At 33.5% G+C, this 26947-nt stretch overlaps 2 protein-coding genes across 2 annotated transcripts; both read right to left on the bottom strand.

The window, feature by feature from the left end:
* Positions 1 to 1864: 1864 nt before the first annotated feature.
* Positions 1865 to 5274, bottom strand: LOC132610167 (high mobility group B protein 7). The gene is made up of 7 exons (XM_060324455.1): positions 4969 to 5274; positions 4734 to 4892; positions 3808 to 3895; positions 3566 to 3655; positions 2564 to 2608; positions 2371 to 2465; positions 1865 to 2257 (listed from the first exon to the last, which is right to left on the bottom strand). Exons 1-7 carry the CDS (start codon positions 5049 to 5051, stop codon positions 2245 to 2247), a joined length of 573 nt encoding a protein of 190 aa, XP_060180438.1. The 5' UTR covers positions 5052 to 5274; the 3' UTR covers positions 1865 to 2244.
* A 2815-nt stretch (positions 5275 to 8089) lies between these two features.
* LOC132611418 (WEB family protein At2g40480-like) lies at positions 8090 to 11265 on the bottom strand. The gene is made up of 2 exons (XM_060325848.1): positions 11006 to 11265; positions 8090 to 9698 (listed from the first exon to the last, which is right to left on the bottom strand). The coding sequence occupies exons 1-2, from the start codon at positions 11162 to 11164 to the stop codon at positions 8337 to 8339; spliced, it is 1521 nt and encodes a 506-aa protein (XP_060181831.1). The 5' UTR covers positions 11165 to 11265; the 3' UTR covers positions 8090 to 8336.
* Between the last annotated feature and the right edge of the window lie 15682 nt (positions 11266 to 26947).

The raw sequence follows: 26947 nt of genomic DNA, 5'->3' as shown, positions 1-26947 counted from the left end.
TTTCCGTTTAACTATTATATCGCTTGCTAGTTCTCATTCAATGCCCACGTTTCTACCTTCAAGAGAAGCCGCATGAACATTAGCTAATGGATTACTTAAACGTGCTTACTAAAGCTAAAGAAAATTAGGCAGCATTTTCTTTATTTATACAAATTTTCCCATATTCTATATCAACTCCCAAACATTCATAACAACTTTCACAATATAATAGACATCAATCATCATTCATCTACATTATCCGCATTTCACAATTCCTCTTCAATTTCTCCATAATTGTTATTATAGTTCACTATCGCGTTTTCTAATGTCTAATACTTATTTATTGGTCTAAATGTCATTCACAACATACTTACAACCACAACATACCAATATTCATAATTCAGTCCAAACCTTCACCCAACAATGTCATTATTCCCACATTTATGACCCACTTCTATGTCTTTCTACAATCCATGTGTTTTTAACTTTCAACTCCTTAAACAACCAAGAATGATCATAAAACTCACCTTAGATAATAGATGAATGAGCTTTGATTGGGAATCCTCTTCTTGCACAAAAACCCTAGTCTACTTCCTTTGAGATTTCTTGGTGTAGATGAACTTTTATTAGGTTTCATACACTTGATTTCGTGGTTTTAGTGTAGTTGATCATGGATTTCCCTTTGTTTCTTATGGATGAATAATGGAGAGTGTTCTAGAGGTTTCTATGACAAAACAAATGGTGAAAATATGATTTTGGGTCGAATTTGGTCTATTTATAGTGGTCCAGAAAATTCTGGACCGACACAACATGCTGCAAGCTTTGCTAGACGCAAAGCGTGCTTTGCGAGCCGCATATTGTGTCGCAGACCTCACAACATCACCAAATTTCACTGTCACACTTTGCTGCGCAACTGCGTGGCTGCAAAGCGCACTTTGCTGCTCGCATGTTGCGCCACAAAGTGCGTCATAATGTGACATTTTACCAAACTTCCACCGAAACTTAACTCCGATGATCCGACGAGTCTTAAACCTTCCCGAGGCTTACTAAACATGATTTTTCTCCATTATATACCCAAGATGGACATATCTATCCCCATGACCTCGAAAATTTTATCCTACTTCCAAAGGCTAGGACAATTAGCATTCAGCGAAACTCAACGTATGAAAATGAGAGGTGTAACAGAAAGCCCCTATCTTGGGGTGGTCTTTAATTTTTCTCCCTCAAATCACTGATCTTAATTGTTGCACTTTACATAATTAAAAAGTGATCGAAAATATCGCTTGTCAAGCAAAATTACATAGAAACTATGCCTTGTTCGGTATAATTCTGTAGAAATTAAGTTATCTGATATAACTTCACTTCTACAAAACTTATGTCAGACAAAACAAAATTTCTATAAGCTTATGCCAAGCAAATTAGTTACTACTACACAACTTATGCAGAATTACTTCATTTCTACAGAACTATGCCGGACAAGGCATCGTTTCTAAGTAACTTTGCCCGACAAGGCAAAGTTTCTATGAAACTATGCCCTGTGAATTTTTTTTCCGACTCTGCTATGGATCGAACCCAAATCTCTACTATTGTAGGCCAGCGAATGAGGATAATTTGGCCCACAAAATATCATTAAATGAGAAGCAGGGGCAAAAATTAAAGACTAAACGGAGGGTAAATTTTAAAGATACTAGGGATAATTATATTTTTGGACCACTCAAAAAACTAATAGCCGACAAATATATAGGTTTTGTATATTAAGGATAAATATACATATAATATACATGTTGTGTGTGTGTGTGTATATATAACCAGTGTATATGTTTTGTACATTTTGGCTAGCGTCCGTAATTTGTTTGGGTTGGCAGGCCAAAAATGAAAAAGCCCAATAGGTTAAAACACCTATTCCCATAAGTAAAGGGGCAAATTTGACCCTTTTCCATTTCATAATAGACTGTACACTGAGGCCGTATTCCACAAGGAGGAAACCTACAAATCAAACAAGAACCTTAACAGAAGAAAACATTATTACTATACAAGGCTCCTGGCTGATCTCAAGATATGTTTCACCGAAGATCATCTACTGGTGATTGTCTAAGAACATGTATCTGGATGTTCAATATCCTAATTCCTATAGTAACCAATACTACTCATAGTAGCCAACCAATCTGACTTGCCTTCAATAAGGTACGAACAAAAAACAGATGCCAGCATGGAAACCCCTCAAAATGATGTTCAATCCCCAAGATTTTATACCAGCCCTCCATCCTAACAAACCTTCCTGTTTCAAGAAAGAAAAAGAGAGGGAGAGTTATGTCGTACTATTAGCAGCCTATTATATAGTCTAAATCCAAATACAAGTACACAAAAATAAGCGACAAATAGAATCACTACCCTCTCACAGGTGTCAAAGCTCTTGTCTGCCATGGGCCAGAATCAAACAAATCCCCAGAAGATTCAGAATCATAACAATTATAGTCTTCATAATTCTATTAACAAGAAGACAGCAATTCAGTGATTTGTGCAAAGTGTGATTGGAAAAGCGCTCAGGTAAATCTAGAGGAAATTGAGAAGCAAAGGAACGAACCTCATCATACTTGCCAACATCAGCTGAATCCGCCTCGTCATCCACCTATAGATGCAAATGTCATTTACAGTATTCTAAAACTTTACTTGAAAATTAAGCATCTAAAAAGGAGGGACCAAATGCTTTATTGCAAATGAACCAACTTATTATTCATCAAGCGTGTCAGAATATAAAAATTTCAAAAATTAAAGCCACATAAATTTCCTGATAGATTCAGGAGATCAGAAGATGTAAAATGTCATTTACTACTGTATACAGGAACCCGTAATTTTAAGTTAAGCATCTTAACATGGAATCAGAAAGATCAAAGCATTATCCTTAAGGAACTTGTAATTTATTAAGCACATGAAGAAAATTGCAAGCGTAAGTAATGTAGGATAGCAAATAAATACAGAAAAGAACATTATGAGCTCTAGATATAAAACTTCCAGAGTCGAAGTACCATTCAGCCTCCTGATGGGAGATATAAAACTCGGTAATCTAGTTTCTGGGTGGAAAGTTAGAGGCAGAAATGATCTGAGGCAAATGTTTATTCTTAAGGGAGACTAATGCCATGGCAGATAGTGAGGAGTCTAAAACACAAGTTTGGAATCCGAACTATATTTATCATTGACATGATCAATATTTTATCTAAATCAATAAATAATGACTCTATGTCCTCTGCTGGAGAATCTTGTTACTGATAAGCAAAATTTTAACTGTTATGTTTTCTAACCTTGAAACAAAACAAAAAAAACATCATCTTCCTAACAAAACAAACACTTCATTTAACAAAGAAAAAACACACACAGAGGAAATTCAATTAAGGCTGATATTTAGCTCTGTACTGTAGGAAAATTCAAAAATGGATGCCACACAATAAGACAAGGGCATATTCGTATTTAAAAATGCATTCCCAGCCAGCAGAGACCATTTAGGAGTAGAATATGTAGAGTGGCAATCAATGATCATCTAAGGAATAAGCAGTAGTAGCAGAACAAAGAAATGTAACATGCTGATTACCCTCCATGGCATATCATTCTCCTCTTTGCGCAAAAGTTTCAAATGTGCAAGATTAATTGTTTCGGCTTTCATGAAGTACAAAAATCTCTCCTGAAATTTAAAAAAAAAAAAAAAAGAGAGAGAGAGAGAGAGTTCAATTACAGAAATAAACACTTCAAAGAACAAATGATGATGAATCATGATTACTAGCGATATGTGATTAACAAAATATAGCCAAAAGCTCAAACGAAAACAACTAGTACCTCAAGTGTCATGTTTATCCACGTCTCAAAACCTTTCTTATCCACTTCAAACTCATTTCCATCGATGTTTTTCTTCACAAAATCCTCCCTGCAACACCAAACCCATGAGGAAATGACTACTTAAGAAAGTGACTTTTTTATATTTACTGACACACTCCCTTCGTCTCAAATTTATCTGTCGTAATACTCTTTTACACGCCCCTTAAAAAAAATCTAGTACTAATTAGGAGGGTCTTTAACTACTTTACTCTTCATTGGTATTGAACAATCGTATCATTGCCTCATAATTGAGGTGTTTGTAGTAAGTAACTACTAAGGATGGAAAAAAAAAATTAATTTCATTTGAACTTCTAAAACGTTAAATAATTTGAGACAAATATTTTAGAAATTACGACATATAATTTGGGACGGAGGGAGTATTCAGCAAACAATAGATATCCGTAATATGGTTGTTCTTTAACGTTAAGATTTGGCACACACATTGAATATGTTAAATAAGCATATCTAGAGTGTGTTCAGTGTGGAGGATGAAAGTGTTTTCCAGTTTTCCTATGTTTGGTTTGTCAAAATTTTTAAAAAAACATTTTCTCAAGAAAAACAAGTTTTACAAGTGACATTCTACATTATTGTGTTCGCCACAACCTCAAACACACCTCATCTTCACCCCACCCTTGTAGCCCCTATCCCCACCACCCCACAGCCCACACCCCCACCTCGCACCCTCACCTCCCATAATATTTATCTAAATTATATACAAATGTTTTTAGGATAATATGTTTTTACTTACGTACCCAACATAGGAAACTCACTTATTTTTGTAAAAAACACGGAAAACATTTTCCTTCGTACCGAACACACCCCTAAACTCATATACTCAAATAAATGCGATTGAGAATAACTAAACACAGAGATAACAGCCAACTTACATGAAAATTCGAAAAGCTGATCTGGGTTGGTCACTGAGCCTTTGCTTTTTAACAACACTTATGTTTTTGGGTAAGCATTTAAATTTCTGTACATCCTTTCTTGGTTCACATTCATGCATGTCAGCCAACGCTATTGCCACTGAAATGCCACAAGTTTCACTGCAAATAACATCCACATTAATAGAAACATACAACAATCAAGAAAATAATAGATATACATTAATCAAGAAGATACCATTTTTGAAAAGCACTGCCATCAGGACCACGATGTATTTGGATACCAAATACCCTTTTCCTTGTTCTAGCTTGGCAAACCATTTTATTATTATTAACTAGGATTAATTTAGTACTGGACAATTAATTTAAACATGCGCCTAGGTATAGGATAATTTCTGGGATGTTTGCTTAATGCTTAGGTAGTAATTAAGGGGTGGCAGGACACGACGCCATTTTGGGGGAACATATTAGCGGGAGAGAGGATATTCTGCTAATTTGCGCAGGCGGGGAGTTGAAAAGTCTCAATTAATGAAAGTGAAGCGCCTTTCAGAGAAGGGGAAAAAAATTCCCGCGATAACTCAAAAGTGGACATTGTAGGGACCTATAAGGAAATGACATGTCAAAAGTGCAGCTGCCTGATTTTGGGGTTGGGTTAGAGGCGAACAAAATTTATACATTAAATAATACTCCCTCTTTCTAAATTTATGTGATACAATTTCGATTTTAGAGTTAATCTTATTTATTTTAATTGTGAATTCGGACATATAATTCACTCGAGGACATGACCTTAGATATGAGATTGTAGAGGACTCAGATTAGGATAGAAGGCTAGGTGGTTTATCCTTTCACCATAGTAGTTGTAGTTTTGCTCATTCGTTTATTGTTATTTGATTGCTGTTTATATTTGTTCGGCCGTTGTACTTTGATTATTTTATTTATCTATAATAGTTAATGCTCCTTTCTTTCCGGACTGTTCTACCATGACTTTCTCGCTTTTATTATCCCTTGTTTTTATATTGTTTTCGATAAGCTTGGCCCTATCTGACCTTTTGTCTTGTTTTCCTCTCTTGAGCCGAGGGTCTTTCGGAAACAGCTGCCCTACCTTTCAAGGTGAGGGTTAGGTCTGCGTACACTCTATCCTCCCCAGACCCCACGTGGTGGGATTATACTGGGCTTGTTGTTGTTGTTGTTGTTGGACATATAATCTTTAAGTTTTTTGAAAAATAATTTACATATTTAGAAACTATATTATAAGTACTACTCACTCTGTTTCAATTTATGTGAATTATTTATTATTTGGAGAGTCTACGAGGTGGTTCTTTGGCCATGCTTTCCTTACATTTTTTTGAAATTCTTTTAATTATAAATTATCATGACTTATACTTCCTCCGTTTCAATTTATGTGAACCCATTTGACTGAGCACATAATTATAAGAGAAGATTTTTAAACTTGTGGTGTTAAATGAGTTACATATATTTTGTGTGACTATAAATCATTGCATGAAGGTAAATTATTTTCAAATACACAAAGGGTCATTCTTTTTTTACATGGACTAATAAGGAAATGAGTTCACGTAAATTGAATCGGAGGAAGTAGTACTTTTAATTTAGTTTCTAAATACATAAATTTTATTTTTACAAACTTAAAAATTTTATGTCAAAATTTAAGGTTAAAATTTATAAAGTTTGGCTCTCGTACTCCGAAAAGATTCATATAAATTGAAACAGATGAAGTATAAGTCACAATTTAACAATTCAAAAGGCATACAAATAAATTGCGTCAAAAATTTTCTTGTTTGACTCGTATTACATAAATTGGGACAGATGGAGCAATGACGTATAATAACCAGGCAGCAGAGTAATTCTTTTTTTTTAACAGCAGAGTAATTAAGGACGCACAATAGATGATTAACACAATTGTCCAAGTCGCTAAGGAAATTATGTCAGAAAGTTAGGTAAAATTCTTTATGAGAGAGTCAATGCTCAGTGTTGGCTCTCGTCGATCCTCATATCTTGATCTTCCTATGTTCGAGGTATTTACATCATACTGATCTAGATTTTGCATGCCCATACACCAACCGACTTCTAATTACACAATTAAGTTGTTAAAATGATTTTAATGGAATACAATTAAATCATATCTTATCTCAAAATAACGTATTTATCTGCTTATTTTAATAAATTTCTCGGATTGATTCGAGTTAGTAATGCACCCAATCGACCAAGCATTTCAAATTGGTCGATTTGAATTACACTTATTTTTAACCAAATAGATGCATCATTCACTCAATGAGTTGACGAATTGCAGATTTATGAGTCAAATTTAACACTCAAGACCATGGGCAGCAAAATGTGCCGTAAAAAAATGTGATGATGAACATAAAACATGCACTTGATAGCATAGTCCCCAAGGACAACTAACTTGCCCTTTTCCATGGAAAATTACAATCTTCCATATCTTTGACATTACAAAAAGTTGTAAGAAACGGCATTATTCTCATTACTAATGTCTTGGTTGGGTCCACCTAGCATTTCTATTATGATATTCCTATGACTCCCCAGCGAAAGCAATCGGATCTGATCATTTTAACATTAGGCCATAAGTGAACCGAAGATTTGAATTGTCTACTACTGGGCTTGTAGCAACTAGTAGGAAAATAAAACACCAACATGAAATAGACTTGTATATACTCAAATCTCAGATTCCAAACACGTAACATAAATTGGAATTTGGGCCATTGTTATAAATCCAAATTTGAAAAAAAAAAAAAAAAAAAAAATCCAAATTTGGGCAAACTTCTAGATAAGATTTGGGCGAAGTAGACGGACTAGATGTTTAGACAAAGTTTACTAGGACACTAACACTAAAGTTTGTCATGTAATAGTGCGGCAGGAATTCATCTACGGCTGTGTTGAAGTTGCTGGACATTCTCCAAAATGCTGTTGATCCCAGAGTCTTAGATTCAAACATTACCTTTTTGTTTTGTTTTGTTTTGTTTTGGGTGGGGTGACACTGTGAATAGTGACGTTTTCCGCACTCTGAATAGTGAGAAGAAAAGAAGAAGACAGTTTTTAGATGAATTGGTGCAAACAAAAAAGAGATGGTTGACATCATGCATCTATAAAACTTGCATGTCTGGATCATATCAATCTTTACAGAGATAACATTTCAATCAAACTTTTTCAAATGAAATTTACATCTGGTATATGTCCATATAACAACGATGTATATTTTGATCAAAATTACTTCTCTAAGGAGTATATAGTAAAGTTGGATAATAAACTTAGTTATTTTCAGATGCAGTGAGGACTTGTTAATTGAAGCAGCAATAAGAGAGTACATGCTCTACTACGAGGGGTTCGAGTGAAGCTGCATTTTCAGTCTCACTATTTTTACCAAAAAAATGCACTGATCGATAGCTTCAGAGGAGCTCGACACCAATCATGAAAAGAAAACGGAAACACTCAGTAATCACAAATCACAAACACAATAGATATGACAGCATAATACACACTGAAAAAAAAAACATGTGCAAGCCTAGTAAAAACAAGCATCAGACTGATGTCTGAGGAAGGACAGAACACATTATTCCTCGGATGAAAACATTATCTCATGTTTAAAGGCTGCGTCTTTTTCTTATTTTGTTTGGGAAGTGGTACTTGAATGAAACCAAACTTCTTCTTCTGTGTAATATATTGCTTGTGCACATTCCCATCTTTCATAGTTTTCGTCGGATTCAATATGATTCCACTCTGTTCCCGAAGCATTTGGCTAAAAGACACATGTTTTCTTTCAGTGTGGCTTTCCATATGCTTATTCACGACAATTTGATCATCTCGCAAAATCAGCTTCCTGCTCAGTATGTCTCCGATTGATATAGATGATCGAAAGACGGGCACTGGTTTGTCATTGACATCGTCTGGTTGATCGCCATCAACCAGCCGGGGGTTCCCATGACTACTGAGAGATGACTGAGGATTTCTGAACTTAGATTTGGCCGAGTTATGCCCAGAGTAATGCAATTGAGTGTGCTCCGATCTCTCCCTGTAGAAACCATCTTGTTCAATAAGATGACTTCTTTGAGTACCATCTTCATTGTCCAAAGCCTCTTCTAGTGTACTCCTGTTGTGTCTAATTTCTTTGGTAGTTTCCTCCATCTTCGCTTCATTGGTTCTGCGCATAGTGTTTGTATCTACAAATTTTGTTTTGCATAGTTCTTCAGCCTGCTGTGCTTTCCGGGCAAGAGCATAATATTCTTCATATGAAATTGTGATCCCCTCAGGTGTGTGCTGAACAACAGCTGACGAAGAATTCTTTCCATTTAGTAAAGCCTTTCTTTCTGCAAATGCAATTGCTTCCACAGCTTTGGCTGCTTCTTCCATCTTTTTGGCTGCATGTAATCTCATTTCAGCCATTCTAATACTTGCCTTTGTTCGTTCAATCTCTGACATCGCTTTCATCACCTCGTATCTTGAAGCTTCTGCCATTTTCTTGAATTGCTGCGCTTCAAAACTCAACTGTTGGAGCTCTTTGTTCATAGTGTTGTTTTCCTCAATTTTCATCTGACTACTTCTGTCAAGCATTACCTTTTCTTTCTTCATTTTCGTATTCAGAGTCTCAACAGAAGATCTAATTACAGTAAGGTCTGTCGACATCTTGTTAAGGTCTAGTTTTGCTCGGTTCAATTCCATTAGTACATGTCCGGGGGACTGAAGAGGACACAGACCTAAGTTTTCTGCTGACAGCTCATTAAGATTTGGAATTTGGCTCTCAGGATTTAAACCGGGACTGGACACAAACTCAGATACTTCTTGCATCAAATTTAATTTCAATCCTTCTACAAATCTTTTAGCTTCTTCCACTTCTCTCAAGACATTGAGGGCCTCCTGTTCCTTGACAATCAAGTCTTTCTCATATTTTACTGCTTCCTCCTCCATTTTGCCCAAGTCTACAACTTCAGTATCATCCTGTCAACAGTAAAATCTCATTATTGAATGTGTTGATAAACACCAATATGCTACTAGTATCCAATTTTACATTTTCATTAAAAAGAAACACTTCTAAGTTCTATATAAAATGTATGTAAAATTATAAAGCACCAATATTTATCATCTACAAGATGACAGAAAATGAACATGGCAATAATCTGGCCCGAGTACTAGACTGCCATCTTACATGCTAAAGCGTGCAACAGCTAATACAGAGCATTATGCACCACCATTTATGCAAATTTGCGACCAAGATTAATTAAATTAGTTTTAATTTTCATGTTAATGAATAGAGAAGGAAAAAAGTAGGATGTGCCGTACACAAATTCTTGTAGTAACTAGTAACTAAGAAGTATACTAGTACTTGCTTCATCCCAATTTATGTTACATTTTTTTCTTTTTAATCAGTCCCAACATGAATGATATCTTTCTAATACCTATTTTATCCCTATTGAGATAGATTTATGACTATACAAATATCTGTAACTTGTTTTAGATCATAAGTTTCAAAAGTTTTCATTTTTCTATTAAACTCTGTGCTCAGTCAAATGCATTCATATAAATTGGAATAGAGGGAGTAGGAATTTCGTAGGCATGTACGACATCCCCAATAATATCAACAAAGGAAAATATCAGAAAAATACTCTTGCGACTCTGCGTGTAAGCGTTAGCAACACTTCGACCCCTTATGCGCATTGCACATTAGAAAACATTCATTAGACCTAACCCACGTAAAATCAAGAATTAATTAGAGGAAAGCGACGTTGAGCTAAGCTGTTCACTTTGAGCCAAATGTTTTCTCCAAAAAAAAACTCACACCATTAAGAATATTCCTAATTATATGTGCATTCCTTCTATCATCATCTCCCAAGGTGCGACATTGTTTTCACACCAATAAAACAAACGAAAGAACTGAAAAACAAAAATCTACCAAATATACTGCTATAGATTAAGGTGAGTGTCACTGTAACCAAGATTATATGGTACCACTACCACAGGGCTATCTTAAACCTTGTCGGAGGTTAGATTTCTCAAATGTCACTCAAATAATAGTTATTATTTTATAAAGTTACTTTGTTCTGGATTCCAATTTCCTTCAACAAGTTCAGAAAGTGACTTTCTGAAATAATACTATTAGTTGAGTTACATTTGACAAATCAACTCACCTTGCAGGTGACTATCTTTGAGTTTGACTTTCATTACTTTTTAGAGGTCAATCATAACAATATTACAGTTCAGCTGTAAATTAAACTTGTAGAAAAAAGGAAGGGAGGATTTGGTCTTACGTCGGGAGGTGGTAAACGGAGCAAGTGATGGGGAATCCAAGGGCCACTCCCCCCAAAATGGTCCACAGCCTCCTTTACCGACTCGAATGGCGGAGATGTGTCAATTTCCACTCTTGGATTGATAATTTTTTTTGTTTCAGATTCTCCATTTCCAGCCATATAGCACCTGTAGTTGATGTGCGGAGGTAACTAGCAGGGCGCCAAGGTATTTATTTAGACAAACGGTTCACTATACAACGAGAGAAATTTGACTGGGCACTTAAAGTTTAAGAATAAAGAAAACACGTATAAAACTTGTGAAGTAAAAAAAGTTATAGATATTTAATCATCTCATTAAAGGTGAAAGGAGTAGCTTAAAGTTAAATTGTGATCAAATACAAAAGAGTATCATTCTTTTTGGAGGATTAAAAGAAAAAAGTGTCATATAAATTGAGACAGAGGGAGTAATAGTTTAGACTAAACACTCATTCGGTTCATTTTATGTCACTCACATTTTAATTTGTTTTACTGTATTTAAAAATAATTTATTATTAGACTTTCAAATTTACCTTGATGATATGCTTTTATAACCACATAAATGTTATACTTATGATGTTTAAGACTATAAATTGTAAATATAATATTTAATTCTATGGCCAGTTAAACAGATAATTCACCTAAATGGAAATGAAGATAACGCGCGTTGTCATAGAATAATACAATAAGAATAATAGGGTACTTCACGATGACTCATTTAAGTCCAAACTTCGCCATTAGTTACACAAATTAGAATGGAGGAATGTAATGTAATGATATTTGCAGTGAATTTGAGAGGTTAGATCGATGATGATATTGACGGATAGTAGTGATGGTGATGATGATGTCGGAGACCATTGTTTTTCTGAGCCCATGCGCTTCTCTTTGGGAAAAATTGCACACAGAGTACAAACCATTAATCCAACCGTGTTCAGTGAGAGCATGTATGTGTATATGTGTGTGAGTGCATATGAAGAAAGTGGAAAGAGGGGGCAAACTAAAGCATTAAAGGGGAAAGTGGTCGTTGGTACATCAACTAATATTACGAAATTACTGAGATATTTTTTTTTTTTTTAAAAAGGGTCACTTTTGTTTCTTAAATGGTATATACGAAGGACCTCTGGAAGTATACCTTATATCATCAATTTGGTCCTATTTATCTGCGGAACTATTATTGTTAAGGTTGATACATCGACAATGCCTAGAAGCAATCTATTTTTTTTACCAATATTCATACAGTTGGAAAGAAATTCGTTGATAGTAGCGCATATAATACATCAAAACGATCTCCATATTACTACTATATATATAAAGGACAATAAAAGGGCTTTTGTAGTACTCACAAAGCCTTCCCAAAAAATATCAAACTTTTCAATTAATTACTTCTAGGTCTTGATCTTATTTTTTAAAGTCAAATTTATTTTTGTTCTTATGGTCTACTTTTTAAAAGCTGTCGAACATTCTGTCTTATTTACCTATTTTCTGTCCGGTATTCGGTACCCGCATTAGAGCTCGCCTAATTTAGATTCGCGTCACATAAGGCCCAATCGGGGAAGTGCTCCCTACCAAGGATTGTTTTCATACTCAGGCTCGAACCCGAGATCCTTAGTTAAGGGAGAAACAGCCCCATCCGCTGCACTTTATTTTCCATGTTATTTTCTTCTATTAATCTTATCTATTAACCTAAAAAATAGTCATTTCTTCACCATATATTCTTGTTTCTTGTTACTCTTTGTTTTTTTCTTTTTCATTTGTTGCTTATTATAGATTTTTACATGTAAGCATTTCTTTTACTTTATATTTGTATTATGAAATTTGAGAATTTCTGAAAATTCTTTGACTCATATGTAGGCATTTCTTTTATTTTATATTTATACTTTAACGAGCTCATATGTGTTTACCAAGATTAGTACAAAAATGATTTTCAGATAGTTTTAAAAATTATTAAATGATGCCATATTTTTGAAAATGAAGACAATATTATTAGTCAAGATCAGGTTATAGTAAGGCGGAATTAGAGTGTCAGCAACCGATTTGATCGGATTCGGTAGCACTTTGGTTCAAATTCTGTATTTATCTTAAAAGTTCATTAAATATGTATAAATTATTAATTTAGAACTAAAGAACTTAAAATTAGGATTTGAAACTCATATATTTCAAATTATAGCTCTGCATCTAATTTGAAGTAATAATTTAATCAAAATGAAAGTTAAGATACTAAAGGAGTGAAATGAAAATTTTGCTATTATATATTGAAAATATTCTTATTTGAAGTTTAATTATTACCAACATAAATTATATTTTTTTAACTAAAATATTACTTTTTATATCTAGAGTTGGGCCCGGACTTAGCACGGGCCTCGTGAAACCAGTTTATCTATAGAGACAAACGTTTCTTATGCATGAATAATAACACTTCCCGCCTATTGTAATTCGTTTCTCCTTGTTTATTAAGGTTAATTAGACAAACAACTATATAGGGCCAACAAAATGGTTACAAAAACAAGTAATCATCCAATCTGACCCGTTAAATATGGGTTGGATAATTGACTTTTTAAAATCATCCAGATGGATAATATGAATATTCATATTATCAATGCTCATTTGCCTGTTTGTTATTTTTGATAAGTTCTTGCTTTGGGAGCCTAAGCTATTTTGTCTTTTAGCTTGTGTTGTCACTTTACTATTCCTGAAATCATGGATAATATAGATATCCATATTATCAGTTGATTAACCCATTTTTTTTTTATCCATGCTAATATGTGTGGATCAGATATTTTATCTATTTTTGTTTAACTTATTTTCGGCCCGCCCATATCCGATCCAACCAACTCATTTACCACTAAAACACTCCTAAACTTGACACGAATTTTCAGTACCTAAACTATTGTCAAACTTAAAAACACTCCTGATCTTAACTAAATAGATTTTAATTCACCCCCGCGTAGACATGCCACGGCAAGTGGAATGCACTTGCCGTCCACTTGGCATTTTCATCCTATGTGTCCTCCACATAGATAAAAAAAAATTAAATGTCAAACTGATATTTTTTAATAAAAAATCTGGAACAATGGAATATTTATTTTAAATCTGGAAAATTTTATTTAAAAAAAAAACTGAAAAACTAGAGTTTTAATTAAAATATCTATAAAAAATGGATTTAAAAAAAAAAATTAAACTTGATATTTTTTTTAAAAGTGTCCTCAAAAACCTAGATTTTCATGATTCTTTTAAGGCACTTCATTTTGAAAAGAACTGGAAAACAGTGGATTTAAACTGCAGTTTTATACAAATATGGAAAAACTGATTTTTTTTTTTTAAATGTGGAAAACCCTTCTTTTTTTTTTTAAATAATCCCGAAACATTAGATTATTTTTTAAATATAGAAAAAAATAACCAGTTTTCTACTTTATTCTTAAAAAAAAATTAGTATTCCAAATTTTAAAAAAGTTCATGTTTTTAATCAAAAATTCAATTTTTCAGATTCTTTTTTAGAAAAATGGGTTTATTTAGTTTTTCAGATTTTTAAAAAGTCTAGGTTTTTAAATTAAAAAAATTAATTTTCCATATTTCTTTTAAAAAATAACGGGTTTCAGTTTTCAAGATTTAAAAAGTTTCCAAATTTATTTTTAAAAAATGGATTTTCCACAGTTTTTAGAAAATTCATTTTTTCTGATTTTAAAAAAATATACTTTTTAATGAAATTTCTAAAATCGATTTTCTTTTTAAAAAAAAAAACTGATGTGGAGTCTCCCATGCGCCTGAAAGTGTTTGTGCACACTTGTTGTGCCATGTGGCAACGCGGGGTGAATTAAAATTCATTTAATAAAGCTTAGGGGTGTTTTTAAGTGCGGCAATAGTTCAAGGATAAAAGTTATAATTCGTGTCAAGTTTAGGGATGTTTTAGTCACTTTAACCTTTCTTTTAATGATGATATATTCTCTTTCTAAAATCCCATAAGTCTATGTTTGAAAGGAAGAATGAAGGAATAGGATTCGGGTCAAATGTAGAGCTTCCTTGAAGGCCTCTTTATTTTGTACGCCTTTTTGTTGTTTGTTCATTTAGGTGGAAGGATTGAAGGAGGTTGGTAGAGAGAACTAAATGAGGTATATTGGGGTCCTGCCATGCTCATAAAGCTATTCTCCCGTTTTGAGAAGGCAGTCGGCACCAGCAAAAGATTGATTTGACTAAAGAGAAAAAAGTGCACATAGAGCGAGCATTATTATGCATTAAAGCACAAACAAAAAGCAGAGGACACACGGAATTTCACTTTGCTATCCACACCATTATTGATTGGCACGCAATTGATTGCCAATGCAATTTTCCGCGATTATAGGGCCATTAACCATTTATTCATTTTAATGAAACTTTATCTATCACCTTTTTCGCTCACCCTCTTTCCCCCTTAATACTTGCTGATAAATCCAATTGTCTACTTTCTCAAGCCATGGAATTTCGTTCTCCCAAGAAGAATGTTGAATACCTTTTCTTATTTTATAATAAATCTCTCCAACGACACAATAATAACATAAGCAGTTAAATACATAAGTAGAATTTGGGAAGGTTAGAATGTACGCAGGCCTTATTTTTATCTCGTAGAGTTAGAGATACCAAAGCAGTTTAAAAAGAAAATAGAGAGGTAAAGAAGACATAGCAAATAATAGGGAAAACATTACATAGCATTCAAAAAAGATAATGAACAGTAACCATAGGCGGACCCACCCTATTAGGAAGGGGTCACGTGCCACCGCTAACCTCAGAAAAACATGGTATATATATGGTGTATACACTGTAAAAACGTATGTATATTTAAAAGCACCCCTGAGATATATCCACTACTTTGGTGCAATTGGTTGCTGGACTCCTTATGTCCTTACATGAAACCTAGGTTTGAGCTTGGCTATAACAGTTTAGTTTCTGTTTTTTTGTTGAGTTTGTTTTGGAGACTCTCTACAAATAAATTAATAAGCCCACAACTTCTTCTTTTTTATTCTTTAGTGCTCCCTTAACCCCACCCCACCCCACAACAAACACACACACACACAAAAAGAAGCCCCAAATCAAATCTTTTCCCCATTCTAAACACATTCTCCTTCTTCCAATGTTGAAGCTTATACTTTATACTATTTTACTAATACCTTATTATAATTATTAAGTTTTCAAAGAGTTACACATCAAACTTTGACAGTAACAGTTGACATGTTAATATTAAGGCATTTGGTCATTAGTGCCCCCTCTGCGTCAAAATGTTGGGGCCGTCTCTGACAGTAACAACAAAAAAATAATGCGATAACTGAATTACAAAAAAAAAAAAAAAAAAAAAAAAAAAAAGAACAGGTAGTAATAGAAATCGAAGGACAAGAAACTACGAGATTAATGCTAATAATACTGGTATGAAAAGAGAAATAGGTATTGTGCACCAAATTACCACCAAGCCTATCTCATAAGAAAGCAAGACAACTAACTACTAATTACTAACCTTCAACCCTAATCTATGATTTCCATATCCTCCTATCTTAGGTTATGTCCTCAGTAAGCTGAACATGTATTATCTACTGTCTAATTACCTCTAGCCAATATTCTTTAGCTTACCTCTACCTCTCCTTAAACCTACTATTTGCAATCTTTCACACCTCCTCACTGGGGCATCTGCGCATCTCCTCTTCACATGTCTAAACCATTTCAGTCTAGCTTACCTCATCTTGTCCACCACAAAGGACACTCTCACCTATTTCAGATATCGTCATTCTTAATCTTATTTCTCCTGTCTGCCCACACATTCACTTCAACATCGTTATTTCTCTAACTCTCATCTTTTGAAACAAGTTTTTTTTGAAAATATATTCAAGAAGTACTATTTTTTTTCTCCTCAAATTAGTCTTCTCTAGAAAATTCTACAATGTCCTTACATTTTCAGGGAAATTTAGTCTAGACCTTCTTAACTATTGTTATTTAATGATTTTCTTAATGAGTATGTTAAATCTATATAAAAAAAAAAAAACATTTATTGTAGAAAGGAGGGAATAATTGTTAATTCAACACAGTCGAATAGACAAGCGTCGGTTATTCAAACTCATATGCAGTGCCAAAAAACAATTTAGACGGTGTATCAAATGAACTGTCCTTCCGTATACCTCACAGAGATAGTAGTATAAACTTGTTAATAAACCCCTAGTTCTATTTTATTTTTTAACTATATATAAGAGTGGTTTCCCACTCGGATCGTCAACATGCCTATATATACTAAAGGGCGTTTTCGTCATTCTACCATTAAAATCTAGAAGAATGATTGAAAAATTGAAATGGTAGACGAGACATGGCGGCTTCTCTGAAAAACACAAAACAAAAAGAATGGGAAAAAAAGAGACTGTTATAAAATATAATTGTGTAATAAATAAAGTAGCAAGATGAGAGAGAGAATATGAGAGAAACGAAAGTAGTAATAAACTTTCTTTCCCTTTTTTTGAGGTGTATTTATTATATTCCATCTAAGGCTAAATTTATAAGCCTACAAAACTTGGGGAAATATACATGCTATAGTGGTGTAACGTGGGGAAACATACATGCTACAGTGGTGTGGCCCCTACATGGGCATCCACTATCATTTCATAACACTCCCCCTTGGATGTCCATGTAAAAGATAAAATTCTAGTGAAGAAAAATATACAAGTTATTCCTAATACGCATTGCTTGTTGTCTCATTAAAAACCTTACCAGGAAAATTCAGTGGGACAAAACTTTGGTTAAGGAAAAAAGAGTGCAGTGCATATTTTACTCTCCTTGATAAGAGCATCATTTTGTATCTCGGTGAGGGCATATTTCAATCATGCGGATCAATTTCTTGAATATTGATGTTGGCAACCCCTTAATAAATAAATCCGCCAAATTATCACTTTGACCGAATTTGAACAACAATTTCATCATTCTGTTGAAGATCATATGTGAAAAAGAATTTTGGTGAAATGTGTTTGTTCTGTCTCCATCAGCCTTAGCTTTCAATATTGTTGGAATCTTTATTTTCAAGGAGAGACCACAGTTCCTTCCTAAATGTGTTGAGTTATTGATATCAACCATGTGCATTCTCGGCTTGCGTTAGAATCACTAGTATCTTTAAGTGACTTGCCCAAGTAGCAATTATTAATTGCCTTATAGAATAGCATAATATGAAAGCCACCCACATGCAAATGAGTAATTGTCTGAGATCGTACAAACTTCATGCAGATCATATAAATATCCTGCATTTGTATAGACAACAAGACCTTGACAATATTTGTTAGAATAAACAAAATTCATATCAATATTTGATTTCCTTCACATATAAATATGTAGGAGTTATATTTTGCCTGCACATTAATAGAATATGTTATTTCATAATCATAGTGTTATCAAGCTATGTAAGTGCACCTATTGCACTAAATAATATTTCATCATTTTTGTGAGTTCTAAATAAATATTTATTTATATCAAGTGAGCTCACAACCATTGAGGTATTCAATGGAATCACGTTTTCTATGTGTGACTTGACTGATAGACAAATATTCTATTTGTAAAATGATCGATTTGTAGGCCAAGAAAAATTGTCTTTTCAAAGTCAATCATCTTAAATCATTCAGTAGAAAATCTACTGCTTTTGGAAACTCTTAAGAGTTCCAATAATATTACAGCCATACAAGATAATCATAACAACTTTAGATCCTTAACTCTTTATAGAAACATAAGGGCAGATTGGGTCGCTTTTGTACCCTTCTTGCAATATGTCATCGCTAAGGCAATTATACCACATGAGCGCTGATTTATTTTTTCAATCCTTATAAGGACTTACAAAACTTTATTGAACCAGTTCCCTGAGAACTATTCTATGCTTCAGGCACTTCAAATCCTTCAGGGATTTTCATAAAGATATTGTTGTCTAGCTAGCAATATTAATAATGACAACAATTCATTATACGCATATCCAGTTTTCATATTGTTAGACTAATAAGATCTCTGAAAGTGATTGCATCCACCACAGGAGAATATTTCTCCATATAACCAGTACCAGACCTTTGCGAAAAGAAAAATTTAGTGCCATAAGTCGTGATTTATATCTAACAACTTTATTTTCATCATTCCATTTTCACAGTATATATAATGTACTCCACTGGCTTTCCACTTTCTGGTGTTTGGACTACAAATCCGAAAGCTTCACTTTTTTTTTATGTGAAGTCACTAATACTCGATTGCACCCTTTGATTTTGGCCAATCACTTGTTTATCTGTAGCATGACAGATTTAAATTTCAAGATTATCATCATAATATCGAGCGCTATATCATATATGTTGTCGACGATCTTTTGGATTAGTTCCATAGACATAATTTATCGAGATCTCTTCATATTCAGTAATTTCAGGTACCTGAACCTTTTTCAAGGTTTGATGAAGTGTTATGTCTTGGGGCTCTTCTAGAGAACTTGCCTCCTTATTATGACCATCATAATAATTTTCTCATCTCCTTTCAAGGATTTTTATCTTTGGAACCGATCGGTCTACCACGCTTCAGGCGTGCCGTAGAATCTGTCCTTTAGGGACTTTAATTCTAAATGGAGCATTTGTAGTTGGATATAATATTCTTTGGGTCAGTAAAAAGCATCTGACATTTGACTTGAATTATCCTTTTGAATGAGGATTATGCTAATGATAATTTATTCCACATAATATGTTTTCCAACTACTTATCATTTCTTCCCCTGATGCTAGTAAGACTAACATATATCCCAACCTTCTTTGGGGATCCTTCTTTGTGCGTTGTGGTGGTGCAATTGAATCTATTACCGCACATTCGAATGTTTCTAGATGGATATTATTTGGTTCCCGACCCTGAACCAATCGTGATGGAGGGTTTATTATTATTTGTTTGGCTTGATGCAAATAAGTGCTGCTACATGCTAAATAGCATATCCAAACCAAATTGGGAGTTTTATTCTCATACCCAATGGTTCACATATTATTGGAGGCATACAAGTTCTACTAAACCAACTATGGATATAAACTAGCATTATTAACATAATTATATTGTTTGGAACCATGCTCTTAATTTATCAATTTGAGCAAACTACCTTGCAAAAATCAAATTGCAAGTAGATACCAAACGCACATGTGACCAAATCATAGATGCATCTATTAAAATCATATAATAGTAAATGGTCCACATGGCAGGTGACTGAGCTCATGTACATATATCACCTTTTATACGTTCCAAATCTATGGGGATCCTGATCCCAACCTTAGCTGGTCTAATAATAGATTTATGATCATAAGCAACACAAGAGAATTTTTTTGAAGAATCTTTTATTTCTTCTATATAGAACCACGTGAATTCTCAATTATTTTTGCATTATATTTAAACTGGGATGGTCAACCGGTCATGCCAACTGATTTTTATTTCAACAAACTTCTAGTTTACTATCGTATGTGATTCCGTCATCATACTCATATTATGTGTAGTACAAGCAGGAGGGAAGCAGGGTATTTCACATTTATATTTCTTACCCGCTATGACTGTAGTAATGCGAAGATATTAAATCTTTCATTAATTTATAGTCTCATTATGAATGCTCACTTTGGCGAATACCTTTGAAACTCAATAAGTGTCTTTGAGACTTACTACAATATAATGCTTTCTTGATAATAAATTTAATTTCTCCAATGTAGTAATAAATTAGCTCTTCCGGAGCTGCCAATCAATTGTGTACTACCACACATTTCATAACATCATCCGTATGATGAACATCCCTTTAAAAGAGAAAATTATATCATTTGGGTCATGATCAAAAATTATTTTAGGCAAGAACCGTTTCTTGCTTTAACCTTTTCCCTTAAATAATCATCATCGGCAACGTGATCAATGACCAGTTATATCACAATATTGATTTGTCTCAAACCTCCCCCATGAGGTGAGTTGTGGTATAGTATAACCATACATAAGCATATATATTTATGCATATATATTATCACATCTTGCCACATTCACTTTAAAGAATGGACCAGCAATCACGGTGCTTATCACAAGTTATATTTTTTTTTCAAGGAATGAACTATAATCCTTTGTATGTGCTTCATAAATGTTCATAATAAGTTTCTTGTCATGCCTTGAAATTTATTATATTTATATGATTCACCTCAACATCATTTTGAAAGGTCAAGTACGTCTCTAATTTGTATTCCTTTATTTTGATGGAGGATTTATAAAATCTATTAAATTAGGTCGCACAACAACTGCATGCTCAACCTTTCATATCACATTGATGATAAAAATTATCTTCATCTTTTGAAGGACCATTGTGAGAACCCATAATGTTCTTCCCTTTTATAATTATCATAATGATGACTATTATTATTTTGTCCTTTATCACGCCTACGTTCATTCATATAGCCACAACAAATATTTTGTCATCTTTCAGACTTATCATATACTGCTACCACATTCACTTCAGGGAATGGAGCAAAGTCAGTGGGAGGGGCTTCACAATTTTATCAAGAGCATATTAATTTGCTCAGTCATCATCATATCATCAATATCGTGCATTGGGATTTAAAGACAATGTCTTATTCGTATAAAGGCGTTTTAAGCCATAATGCGATGGGACTTGAACCCAACTTTTTATATTATCATCATAGTGCATCGGGACTCAAACTCGATGTCTTACTTTCTTGGTGCAATGGGACTTGACTCCGCTGTCTTACCCTAAACCAATAGCATAATAGGCCAAAGTGCACTCAGACTCACTCTCGAGCTTTTAAATAAAGTAACACTCTATGCTTTTACGCATAACCAAATTAAGTTTTACCAAGACATGAAATATATCAATTCCTGTGGTCGAACATTTCTTGTAACCTGTATTACAGTTCAAAGTGGACCATAAAATCATGTCATAACATCTCTCAAATTTTTCATATTGCTCTTCGGAAGCAATTTTGTGACATGATATAAATAATATTTCTCATATACATATCTTCAATTGTAGCCATAACAGACTTATGAAAATATTATCACTTCTGGTATTGTATAAGCATAATTAAATTTAGTAATAACTAGGCTTAGAAAATACTACCCGTACAACAACAACAACCCAGTGAAATCCCACATCGTGGGGTCTGAGGAGGGTAGAATGTACGCAGACCTTACTCCTACCAAGGTAGGACGGCTGTTTCCGAAAGACCCTCGGAAACTCTATGGGAGTTTAATTGTATCTTTTATGAAAAAATACACTCTATATGTATACATAGTAAAACGATGAAGAGTGCAGAGAAAGCCATCTTGCATGTATAAAGCTACAATCCTCATAAAGAAGTGTGAACATGCTTTCGGACAATGAATGAGTTTAACAATAATACTTTGTGTAGCAATTATTTGGTCAAACTGCCTCTAATGCTACAAAACTAAATTTCAAACAAACCAAATTCAATACTTACCTGTTTCTTAATATTAACCCATAAAAACGTATACCTGCTATAGGAAAAAGATTATTGCTCTTCACACCAAGAGCCCTTATATGGCTTGGTGAAAAAGCTCCTTTACTGATATCTTGTACTTTCTTCGTAACAGAAAGATGTATACCTGCCATCTCTTTCTTTCTCTGTAGCTTTGTAATTATACTAAACAATTAAAAATTGATCAACGAGATTCATTCTTACCTTCTCTTTAAATTGCTTCCTAAACCTGAAATTAAATCAAAGTAACTACTCAAAATGGTAGAGTCTCGTGCTGATAACGTGTTATAAAATAAAATTGTGTAATAAATAAAGTAGCAAGATGAGAGAGAGTGAGAGAGAAACAGAAAATAGTAATAAATTTTCTTTCCCTTTTTTTTGAGGTGTATTTATTATATTCCATCTAAGGCTATATTTATAAGCCTACAAAACTTGGGGAAATATACATGCTACAGTGGTGTAACTTGGGAAAACATACATGCTACAGTGGTGTGGCCCCTACATGGGCATCCACTATCATTTTATAACAGAGACCTCTTAAACAAATATTTATTAGTAAGAGTTTACTGTTATATTATATTATTTTTTCTACTATTATAGAAGAGTGGGTTGGTCGTCAATGCACTCTTCTGTAATAGTTAAGGTAAAAATAGTTTTTAAAAAAAATTAAGGTGTGCCCACATGAATAAGTAAGAGACAAAAAAAATGTTGGGGTCCACGTGAAGAAGTAGGAGAAAATTGCAACAAAAAAAAAAATTAAGGTGAGGTCCATGTGAAGAAGTAGGAGACAATTGCAAAAAAAAAAGTAAAAAAAAAATAGGACATTTAAATAATGATAATAAGTTCAGAAAATGGTAAAGGTACGCTTAGAGAAAATTTAAAGAAGAGAAATTCAGGAAAAAAGAAATAACGATTTAAATTGAACACAAAAACAGCTAAAGAAGTCATAAAATCAAAAGATTTAAAACTTATACTTTTGGGTAAGGATAAAAATGCACTAAGGAGCCGTTTGGACATGCAATTTGAATTTCTTAAGTTGCAGTTTTTTTTATAAACATAAAACCCCACAAGTTGTGAAAACCATCAAAATTTTCTCAATTCTTATACAATCTTACCAAATGAGTAAATCATAGTTCATAATAAAATTAATACGCTATAGAAGACCTTTCTAAAAAATACAACATCAATTGATCAAACTTTAGTTCAATAAAAAAGAAAATTTAACCTGAATAGTAATGTAACTACTCTTTAATATAATCCTCCCACATGGTAAACATGATTGGTAAATATATTTTACCAACTTGCAGATTAATATTTAATACAAATGGTTGGTAAACATGATTGATAAATATATCTACCAACTTATGGGTCTTTTTTTTTATAAAATATAAACGTATGGATCAAATTTTACATTTATATTTTTTGAAATCATAATTTCAAATTCCAAATCATGCTTTTTTGGATGATTTGGGATTTCATCTCATGAGATGAAATCGCTTGTCCAAACGCTGATTTCATCTCATGAGATGAAATCGCATGTCCAAACGCCTACTAATCTAAGACACGCACGTCTCACACAAATAATGAGGAATAACATTAAGAAGACGAAATATAAACGGTCAAGAAACGTATACACATATGCTTAAAAATTTAAGATTACAACAGATGCTAACACATGAAATCTCTTTTCAGTGTTGTTGAGTAGAAAGAGATGATGACATGAAACTCGGTAGGAGAAGGTGTATTTGAAATCTTTCAATTGAAGAATCAAACCAGGAAAGTCATAAATGAGAGAAGCGGGCTAAGTAAAATAATTTATTGACATTTTCAATTAATTGAATTATAGTACTTTCTATAATAAAAATTTCATAATTATATTACTAAAAGGTACTCTCTCTGTCCTATTATGTGACATAGTTTGACTAGGCATGAAGTTTAAAAAATAAAGGAAAAATCTGTGAAACTTGTGGTCTAAAACAAGTCATAGATATTTGTGTGAATTTAAATCATTTCATTAAAGGTAAAATGGGAAGTTTCAAGTTAAATGATTTCTAAACATAAAAATATATCATTTTTTTAGACAAACTAAAAAACAAAAGTGTGGAACTATTTGTGTTGGGCCACGGGCTTTCATCATCTAGTTAATATATATAGTCATATAGATTAGTCTTAACCTTCTTATATCGTATTAACTACTCCCTCCGTCGTATCATTTCCTCTTTAGTTCATTTCAAAACGAGTAATAATTTTTTAAATGCGAAAATTAATTTAAATTCTCAATTATCTTTAACTAAAAGTTTTATAGCCACACATATATCATGGAATGTTTGAGATTGTAAATTTCAAAAAATTTATAACTGTATAAATATTGTGATATGTTTAAACTGATAATATTTTTAACTCGGTATCTGTCCAAATTTTGTCGCATAAACTAAAATGCGGAAATATTACCTAAATGTATTAATTTGGACAAGAGATCAAGAGGGAAAAGTCAAATGAATAACTTATGTATGTACGAAGAAGGGAGGTTACCTACGCGGATAAAATGGTTTAATAGCATTAGTCAAACTTGTACTTCGCCCTCAGGCGTTTGGATATGTGATTTGGAACCATAGTTTGAAGCTATGAGATGAAATCAGCGTTTGGATATGAAACTTCATCTCATGGTTTCATGTCATGAAATGAAATCTCAAATTATCCAAAAAGGCGGTTATTATTGTTGAATTCTTTATGGATTATTAACTCTAGAAATTAATAATAGACTTAAACAATCAAAGAAAATTAAAAACTTACTAATTTTTTTCTTATTGATGACTTCATCATAAACTAACAATACAAATTAACCGCATGAGTCAAAAATTTAAAAGAACTTAAATAACCCCTAATCTTCATCAGAATAGAAATCCTCAATATCGTCCTTAGAAAAATATTGGCGGTTTCTTAAGACATATCTTTTTTAGTAGATGTTAGTTCTCTACCGGTAGATGATGCTTGTTCTTCGGCCAACTTTAGCATGTAAAATCTATAACGTCTTGCCAGCATTCTGTTATTTTCTTTTCTAATCCTTTGTACGGCAAGCTCGCAAGTTTCTGGACCTACTCGAGGCATGGTTATTGAGTACCTTGTTGGGATTGGACCGTTGAGATTTTCTAAGTCACGAACAAGATGTTCTGATTCGGCAAGCTAATGTGACCATTCTCGGCATAAACAACAATAATATTCTCGCGGATCTGAATATTTCACACTGCAGAAATCATCATTACGCTCTATAAGAAGGTGGGGATTTAGCTCGTCTAGTTTGAAATCACTATTATCACTCAAAAAACTGCTATGATGTGAACTCTCATTATCACTGCTATTTGGTTCTTTTGGAAGGAGTAAAGACCAAGCTGCATTTCTACTATCGACATTGAATACGTTTTAGTCTAATACCAAAAGAAAAGGTTACTTATATAGTTGCAAGCCCCCATGTACCCCTAGTTGGGAGGGGGGGGGGGGGTCTTTATGATCCTACCTACTTACTTTATATAAAAAAATATTAATCTTCATCGGACGTCTCACACTCCGAATCTCACTTGGATCTAAATCTTGTGCTACCATGTACACCATATTCTACCCTAAGGTAGCGTATTTGCATCCGATTGTTCTCTTCACGAAAACGGTCAAGAGCAAAATTAAACTCTTGTGGAGTTCCACGAGGCATTGACATAGCACATTTTTTTGGGCGTTTAAGCCCTACTGACGCTAACCTTTCCTCCAGTGCTGCAGCCTCCTAACACGCCAATCCTACTCCACTCTCATTTTATTATTTTATTCTCGATTGAATCTGTTGCTAGGGTTATTTTAGTATTGAAAATCATCATCTAGTTCCCATGTCCTACCCATTCCTTCGAATATGTTTCCTGGGGTAAAACATGTAATGGAATCAAGATTACCAAATTGGGTGTAGAATGACATGATAACTCGTTTTAATGTGAATGCAAATTGGGTGTAGAATGACATGATAACTCGTTTTAATGTGAATGCTTCCAGAAATTGTCCATCATGTTATATATAGTACTTCATTATTTGACCGTTTCAATATGACTCTACTTGTATTGAGCTTCATTTTAATGCGCAATGTAAGTGGTGATTTGACAACACGCCACGCATGACAATTTTGAGGAATCTATGACACATAAAGGCTTGATTTGACAACACAATGCTGCATTATTTGACCGTTTTAATATGACTCTCACTTGTATTGTGCATCATTTTAATGCGCAATGTAAGTGGTGATTTGACAACACGCCACACATGACAATTTCAGGAATCTATGACATATAAAGGCTTGATTTGATAATACAATGCTATGTTATTTGACCGTTTTAATATAACTCTCACTTACATTGCGCACCATTTTAATGCGCAATGTAAGTGTTGATTTGACAACACACCACGCATGACAATTTAAGGAATCT

Source organism: Lycium barbarum, chromosome 9, assembly GCF_019175385.1.
Source record: "Lycium barbarum isolate Lr01 chromosome 9, ASM1917538v2, whole genome shotgun sequence".
NCBI lineage: Eukaryota > Viridiplantae > Streptophyta > Magnoliopsida > Solanales > Solanaceae > Lycium > Lycium barbarum.
This window is presented reverse-complemented; position numbering and strand designations above follow the sequence as displayed.

Excerpts from the sequence above, each read along its gene's own strand:
- LOC132610167 (XM_060324455.1), bottom strand. The coding sequence starts at position 5,051 with ATGGTTTGCCAAGCTAGAACAAGGAAAAGGGTATTTGGTATCCAAATA. Across the intron at positions 4,893-4,968 it reads GGCAGTGCTTTTCAAAAATG|TGAAACTTGTGGCATTTCAG; the intron begins GTATCTTCTTGA and ends TGTTATTTGCAG. Across the intron at positions 3,896-4,733 it reads TCAGCTTTTCGAATTTTCAT|GGAGGATTTTGTGAAGAAAA; the intron begins GTAAGTTGGCTG and ends TTGGTGTTGCAG.
- LOC132611418 (XM_060325848.1), bottom strand. The coding sequence starts at position 11,164 with ATGGCTGGAAATGGAGAATCTGAAACAAAAAAAATTATCAATCCAAGA. Across the intron at positions 9,699-11,005 it reads TCCGTTTACCACCTCCCGAC|GATGATACTGAAGTTGTAGA; the intron begins GTAAGACCAAAT and ends TACTGTTGACAG.